The sequence below is a fragment of the Chlorocebus sabaeus genome, chromosome 23 (genome assembly GCF_047675955.1).
Source record: "Chlorocebus sabaeus isolate Y175 chromosome 23, mChlSab1.0.hap1, whole genome shotgun sequence".
Lineage (NCBI taxonomy): Eukaryota > Metazoa > Chordata > Mammalia > Primates > Cercopithecidae > Chlorocebus > Chlorocebus sabaeus.
In genome coordinates this window covers 49,302,897-49,310,684 of record NC_132926.1, presented here as the reverse complement: position 1 = coordinate 49,310,684, position 7,788 = coordinate 49,302,897, and the positions used below count along the sequence as shown (strand labels likewise).

Here is a 7,788-nt window from a genome sequence, read left to right as displayed (position 1 = left end):
TCACACCTGTAATCCCAGCACTTTAGGAGGCCAAGGCGGGCAGATCACCTGAGGTCGGGAGTTCGAGACCAGCCTGACCAACATGGAGAAACCCCGTCTCTATTAAAAAATACAAAATTAGCTGGGCGTGGTGGCACATGCCTGTAATCCCAGCTACTAGGGAGACTGAGGCAGGAGAATCGCTTGAACCTGGGAGGCGGAGGTTGCGGTGAGCCAAGATCGTGCCATTGCACTCCAGCCTGGGCAACAAGAGTGAAACTCCGTCTCAAAAAAAAAAGAAAAGAAAAAAAAAATGTAACTCCCATTTATTTCTGTTCCCTCCTCCTCTTTTTGTGCTATTGTTATACAGATTATACTTACATATGTTATAAACCAAACAATACTTTGTTATAACTTTGTTATAAAATTTTAAGTATTTTAAATCTTCTAAAGTAGCCGAGAGAAGAAAATAGAGCCAAGTTTGTATTTATAGAGTTTGTAATATTAATCTTCTTATTGACTATTTCTTGTTCTTCCTTGTTTGCTGTGGATTCAAGCTACCATCTGGTGTTACTAGCATTTTATATGATTCCGTTTTCTCTCCTTTCTTAGTGCATACAAATCATACTTTTCTTAAAACTTTTTTTGCTGGTTGTCCTACAGTTTGCAATATACATTTATAACTAATTCAAGTCCACTTTCAAGTAACATTATACTGCTTTCCAGGCAGCACAGGTACCTTACAACAAAGTATTCTTAATTCTTCCCTCCCATGCCTGGTATCATTGTTGTCATTCATGTAACTTATCCATAACCTATAATCATCAAATATATTATTATGATTTTGAATAAATGATTATTAGATCAATTAGGAATAAAACAAAAGTTTTATTTTACTTTCAATTATTCCTTAACGTTCGTTCTTCATGTAGCTCGAAATTTATGACCTACATCATTTTCCTTGTCTCTGAAAAGTTTCTTTTAACATTTCTTGCAAAGCAGGTCTACTGGTGAGAAATTCCTTCAGTTTTGTTTGTGAAAGTATTTCTCTTTCACTTCTGAAGGATAATTTTGTTGAATACAGAATTCTAGGCTGGTGGAGTTTTCTCTCAAAACTTTAAATAAGTCACTCCACTCTTCTTGCTTGTGTGATTTCCGAAGACAAGTCCAATGTGATTCTTATCCTTATCCCACCTTATCTTATTCCCATCTCACCGTACCCTGCTCCTGCTCCCGGCTTTGCTCGCTCTTTCTTTCTTTCCTTCCTTCTTTTCTTTTTTTTGAGATGGAGTCTCCCTCTGTCACCCAGGCTGGAGTGCAGTAGCATGATCTCAGTTTACTGCAACCTCCACCTCTTGGATTCAAGTGATTCTTGTGCCTCAGCCTCCTGAATAGCTGGGACTACGCCACACCTGGCTAATTTTGTACTTTTAGTAGAGACGGGGTTTCACCATGTTGGCCAGGCTGGTCTTGAACTCCTGACCTCAAGTGATCCTCCTACCTCAGCCTCCCAAAGTGCTGAGATTACAGGCTAGCTTCTTTTGAGATTTTTTTTTTTTAATCTTGATTTTCTGCAGGTTTTTTTCAAATTTTATTTTAGATTCTGGCATATTGCGTGATGCTGAGATTTGAGGTATGAATGATCCTGTCACCCAGGTACTGAGCACAGTACCCCATAGTTATTCAGCCCTTGTCCCCTCCCTCCCTCCCTGCTCTGGTAGCCTCCAGTGTCTACTATTGCCATCTTTACATTCATGTGTACTCAATGCTCACTTATAAGTGAGAACATGTAGTATATGATTTTCTGTTCCTGTGTTAATTTGCTTGGGATAATAGCTTCCAGCTACATCCATGTTTGCTGCAAAGGACATGATTTCATTCTTTTTGATGGCTACATAGTATTCCATGTTGTATATGTACCACATTTTCTTTATCCAGTCCACCATTGAAGGGCACCTAGGTTGACTCCGTGTCTTTGCTACTGTGACAAGTACTGTGATGAACATGCAAATATATGTGTCTTTATGGTAGAACAATTTATTTTCCTTTTGGGTATATACCCAGTAAAGGGACTTCTGGGTTGAATAGTACTGTTTTAAGTTGTTTGAGAAATCTCCAAACTGCTTTCCACAGTGACTGAATTAATTTGCATTACCACCAGCAGTGTATGAGCATTCCCTTTTCTTCTCTGCAGCCTCACCAGCATCCGTTGTTTTTTGACTTTTTAATAGTAGCCATTCTGATTGGTGTGAGATGCATTACTCTGATTATTAGTGATGTGGAGCATTTTTTCATGTTTGTTGACCGCTTGTATATCTTCCTTTGAGAAGTCTGTTCATATCTTTTTGCCTGTTTTTTGATGGGGTTGTTTTTTTGCTTGTTTAATTAAGTTCCTTACAGATTCTGGATATTATGACCTTTGTCAAATGCATAATTTGCTAATACTTTTATCCCATTCTGTAGGTTGTCTGCTGACTCTGTTGATAGTTTCTTTTGATTTTCTACAGTTTAAATAGGAATGCCTAGGTGTAGTTCTTGGCATTTATCTTTCTTAATGTTCTCAGGGCTTCCTAGATTGCGGTTTGGTGTTTGGCATTAATTTGGGAATATTCATTCTCAGTCGTTATTGTTCCACATATTTCTTCTGTTCCTCTCTTTCTTGTCCTTCTGGTATTCCCATATATTAATATGCATTTAATGTAATTAATTTTTTAAACAAAATATAACTTAGGACCCAGGCATGGTGGTGTGCACCTGTCTCAGCTACTTGGGAGGCTGAAGTTGAGGGTAGCTTGAGCCCAGGAGTTTGAGGTTGTAGTGTGCTGTGATCACACCTGAGAATAGCCACGGCACTCCAGCCTGGGCAACATAGCAAGACCTACCCCTAAAATTTATGTGTGTATATATATACATATATGATTTGTATGATTTTCATTATACGTTTATAGCTATATATGTGTGTATAGATACATAAACAAATATTATATATATATGAATGAATGAATGAATCACCTTGTGAGGGAAGTATTATCACTTTTTTTTTTTTTGGAGAAGAGGTAGCAAGGCTCTGAGAGGTCACGACACATGCATGAGGTCACACAGCGCGTCTGGAATTCCATTTCAAGCCTGTCTTAGGAGGGCGCTCTCGCTGTTCCTTTGCCTGGTCTTGTGTCCCCAAGTGTGTAATATGAAGTAAGACCCAGGATCTGCGGCCGGGAGTCCCGGCCTAAGGCGAGCGCAGTCTCCAGCCGCCCCACCCGTGGCTGGGGGCTCTGCGCAGGGAGCACGGCCGGTAGGGGGGAAGAGGCGTGCGGTAGGCAGCAGCGGGGATGGAGGGAAGGGTGGGGGTCCGCCACCCGCCTGTGCGCGCCCAGTCCTGCCGCGTCCTGGGTGCGCGCCGCGCACCTGCGGGGCGAGTGCCCAGGAAGCGCGGCCGGGTGCGCGAGGGGTAGTTCCACCGGGAGCGTTGTGGGTGGGGCCCGCCTCCCCGCCTCCCCGCCTCCCCGCCTCCCCGCCTCCCCGCCTCCCCCGGCGTTGCCCCAGGCTGCAGTGTTCGGGGCGCTGGGTTATAAAATGCCGGGTTAAGCAGCGACTCAGACTTAGGATCCCGTTCACGACATGGCCTCGGGCGCTCGATTCCCGCCGCAGCCGTCGAGCTCAGAGGTCAGCGCAGTCCAGAGCCCAGGCGGGCGTCCAGGCGCCGGTCTGGAGGAAGCAGCCCTGGGCGTTCCTCTCCCGCCGTCTCCGGGGGAGGCCCCTCTGCCCCCGAGCACCCGGAGCAGGTGCCCTGGGACCAGCCAGCCCGGAGCGGCTTCCCTCCACGCGGCGTCCGCGACAGTCCCACTGCGGCCCTGGCGCAATACGGCGCTGGCCGGGAGAACCGCAGACCCGGTCCCCGCCGCCGCCCCAGAGCAAGCTCCGCGGCCCGCACCACAGCCCCCCAAGCCGCGCAACCTGGAAGGCGTCCTCGACGAGCGCCGGCTGCTCTGCCACTTGCAGCTGGCCCAGGACCGCGAGGCGCGCCTGTGGCGGGGCGGCAAACCCCAGGTACCCGTCCCCGCAGCGTGGCCCTCCTTGCGCGCACACGGCAGGCGGATGTGGCCTGCACCTGCACCAGCGCTCCGGTGTTCTGCACCTGGAGGCCGGGCGCTTCCCCAGGTGTGGCCCCTCACGAGAGGCACGAGGCTGGACCCACCAGCTTCTCTCTAAGAGGGCGTCTTGATAGCAGGGCCTTCGGAAGAGGGCCTGTTTGAATCAAGGAACTCGGCCTACGACGAAAAGCGGGCGCGCGGGGTGGGGGTGATGGATGAGCCGCTGCGCCAGCGGGGCGCTTACTCCCAGCGGGCCTGCAGGGGAAGGGACTTCTCACTGCCCGCCGGCACCTTAAGCAGGCCAGGAGTGGCCGCTAACGGCCTCGCCCCACCTGCTCTTCTTCCTAGCGGGATGAAGTCTGCAATGCCTTCGAGGGAGTCGTGCTGTGGCTCCTGCGGCTTCAGAACATCTTTTACCTCTCCCAGTCCACTTTTAACCTGGCCCTCACCATCTTCAGCCGCCTCCTGATTTCAGCGAAGGTAGGGAGGCCTCTGAGGGACGATGGCAGATGGTGAAAGAAGAAACTAAAATTTGCTCCCCATTCCTGCTTGAGAGGTGAGGGGTTCCAGAGGCTCAAACCAAGGTGTATAAACTAACTTGCTTCGAGTGGTAGAGCTGGTTTTGGAACTTCTCCACATCCTACACTGGCTGTCTCAGGGTCACGTGGTCATCAGGGTGGGGGCTTGGGGAGCGTGAGAGGAAGTAGCTGGGAAAGGGCTTCCTGTGTAATGAGGTAGGATGTGCTTGTCTCGACCTGTCGAGGGCAGCTTGAGGCTAGGGTGAGACTGAGTTCCCTGAGAAGGTGCCGTATTTCCCACCTCCAGTCAGTCCCGAAATGAAGGAATACTGCCCAGTCATCTGCAGTTCTGAAATCAGGAGCATCCTCATTGGTCAGATCTAAAAATGGCACTAACATTCTGTCTTGTGGATAAATGGAGCCTTTTAAAAATGGAAAAAAGCTTATTAAAACAAAAGGCTGGGCGCAATGGCTCATGCCTGTAATCCCAGCACTTTGGGAGGTCAAAGGGTTGGGGGGGAGGGTGGATCACCTGAAGTCAGGAGTTCGAGACCAGCCTGGTGAATATGGTGAAACCCTGTCTCTACTAAAGATACAAAAATTAGCCAGGCGTGGTGGCCCGTGCCTGTAGTCCTAGCTACTCAGGAGGCTGCGGCAGGAGAATCACTCAAAATCAGGAGGTGGAGGTTGCAGTGAGCCAAGATCATGCCACTGTACTCCAGTCTGAGCAACAGAGTGAGACTCTGTCTCAAAAAAGTATATTAAAAAAAACAAACACAGATGCTTTTCAGTTTGTTTCTGGCATTCATATTCTGCTCAAATGTGTTTGTTCCATACCACAGGTAAAAGAGAAATACCTACATTGCGCCGTAATTACTTCCTTGAGGCTTGCTGCGAAAGTTAATGAAGAACAGGAGGTATGCATCCCTGGAAGTCCACACTGGGCTGCACTTCAGGTATAGGGGTGTAACATTGGAGGACTCCAGTTTCATGATAGGTCTGTGCCCTTCACGTATGGTGGATGTTTTGGAAAAGTCACCAACTTGCCAGCATCTCTGCTGTCCCTTCCATCAGCTTGTCAGACTTTGAGACCCCACAAATGAACAAGTAGAACAGCTGAACTGTCCTGGTTTGGTGTTTGACCCACCAAACCTAGAGACCTGAACTCTTGACAGATACATATGGCCTCACTGGTTGATGCCAGATGCTACCTCTCTCTCAACAGGGGCATCTGCTGTTGAGCAAGGAAAAAGGCCTCCCAAACCATGTGACTTAACATCCACCCCAAGCAATTATGTCTAAGAAAGCTGCCTGAGACTTGAGGACTTGGCTATGTCAATGAAGCTGGTCTTTGGGAACTCTGGGACCCCTGAGAGGGACAGGAGGGCCATGTGCTGGGGGTAAAGTACAAGGGCCCATGAGTGCTTCAGGCATGCCTGAATGGCTGAATTTCACTGTGCCATCTGTTCAGGAGGAGATCATCTCCTAATACCCTTTCCAAACTTTCCTACCTCCCTCCAACTTTTCCCATTTTGGGGATGGTGAAATCACTGCCATTGCCACAGGGGTCACCCTTAGCTGATCTCTGGGTCTGATGAGGCAGGGAAGAAGTTGTGTGTCCAGTTCTAAACCTTCAATAAAAATGTTTTAAACTCCTGTTTATTAGAATAGAATTAATGCCCAAGTTGCTTTTGTCCAACTAAAAATCAAGTGACCCTTTTTCTGGATGTTATAGTAATACTTCTGTCTATCTAAAAACATAGGATCAAGCCTTTAATATACTTAGTACTTGAATGTTTACTCATAGACAAGTCTCATTAGTCCCTCTGTGGGAAAAGCCATAGATTTTCCAGAACTGAACCACCTTCAATCAAGGTTGAAGGAAGTTTGCAGTTGTGATGCTGAAAAACCCATAGGAGGTTTTATCAATGTGTCTGTCTGGTACAGACTAGGAAGCTCAAAAGCATAGTTTTTTCTGTATGCCCAGTACCCATGGTAGGGATCAGGAATAGGGATAGGCAGAACCCATGGCTCCTGGAAAGCTTTGGGTGAGTTCTTGCAGCTGAACAGGGGAGATGGCACAGCCCCAGCCTCCAAAGCACCGTTGGGTATGAGCTAGTATGCAGTTGGGGGATCAAGACCTGGTTTCAGAGGGGGACCATGTAATGTTCACTACATAACTACCTGAGGATTTGACAGATAGCCAAGATCTAGTTTAGTATTTCTTTCAGAACCATTTTCTGTGGCAGGCCACAGGAAGACAACTCCACTAAGGTCATGAATGCCCAGTCCCCATGGATAAGAAAACAAAAGCTACTATGACATGATGTAGGGCTTTGGCCTCTTTATTTTCTTTTTACAGTTTATTCCACAAGTAAAAGACTTCATAAAGCACTATGGCTCTGACTATTCCCCGAATGAGCTGCTAAGGATGGAGCTGGCTATTCTGGACAGACTGCACTGGGACCTCTATATTGGGACGCCGCTGGACTTCTTGACTATAGTGAGTAAGGAGGCGTTTACAGAGTCTACCCTAAACTCGTTTGTGCCTTTGGAACAGCTGTTTACAACATAGGACGGCAAAGCACAGGCGTACACACGCCCTTGCACATGCACCACAGTGAGGTGACCCACAAGGCTCATGACGTACGGGAGAGTGAAAAGGTATCTTAAATCCAACACAGTTCCACCAGACTCCCACTTCTAAAGGACATTAAATTAACTTTACAAAGATTTTTAGACGGCACTATTATGGTGAGTTTCTCTTTTAAATACACACTGCAAAAATATTTAACTTTCCATTCTATGAATACTGTACATAAATATCTGTCTGCTTTTGCTACACTTTACACACATTCACTTAGCTGTCTTTATTCACCTACACACAATCCTTATTGAGGCTTTAGACCATATTGATCTGGCACTTAAAAAAATATCATACATTAGTTTGTATTTGTTTTAGTTGGGGGAATGATGGTCATCCTTAAGGATATAATTCTGTTAGTAAGGCAAAATTATGCAATGGGAAATCTCATGGGGTTTTGGTTTGTTATGAAGCATGAAGATTAAATTACTAAGGGCTGTTTCATTATGAAAACTGGCCACTGTTGCCAAGTTGCAGAGTTTCTTAGGATAAGCAGATACAAGTAACTTTTCTGCTACCTTGGTCTTGAATAGTATGTTTCTATTTTTCAGAATGG

The 7,788-nt window shown here is 46.7% G+C and overlaps 1 protein-coding gene and 1 pseudogene across 1 annotated transcript; both read left to right on the top strand.

The window, feature by feature from the left end:
* The first annotated feature begins 3,342 nt into the window (after positions 1 to 3,342).
* On the top strand, positions 3,343 to 4,188 carry LOC140709885 (cyclin-I2 pseudogene; annotated as a pseudogene).
* A 93-nt stretch (positions 4,189 to 4,281) lies between these two features.
* On the top strand, positions 4,282 to 7,248 carry LOC103244522 (cyclin-I2). Its single transcript, XM_073010348.1, has 4 exons — positions 4,282 to 4,323; positions 4,419 to 4,550; positions 5,431 to 5,505; positions 6,951 to 7,248. Exons 1-4 carry the CDS (start codon positions 4,282 to 4,284, stop codon positions 7,161 to 7,163), a joined length of 462 nt encoding a protein of 153 aa, XP_072866449.1. The 3' UTR covers positions 7,164 to 7,248.
* Positions 7,249 to 7,788: the final 540 nt, after the last annotated feature.

Excerpts from the sequence above, each read along its gene's own strand:
- LOC103244522 (XM_073010348.1), top strand. The coding sequence starts at position 4,282 with ATGGATGAGCCGCTGCGCCAGCGGGGCGCTTACTCCCAGCGG. Across the intron at positions 4,551-5,430 it reads GCCTCCTGATTTCAGCGAAG|GTAAAAGAGAAATACCTACA; the intron begins GTAGGGAGGCCT and ends TCCATACCACAG. Across the intron at positions 5,506-6,950 it reads AAGTTAATGAAGAACAGGAG|TTTATTCCACAAGTAAAAGA; the intron begins GTATGCATCCCT and ends TTCTTTTTACAG.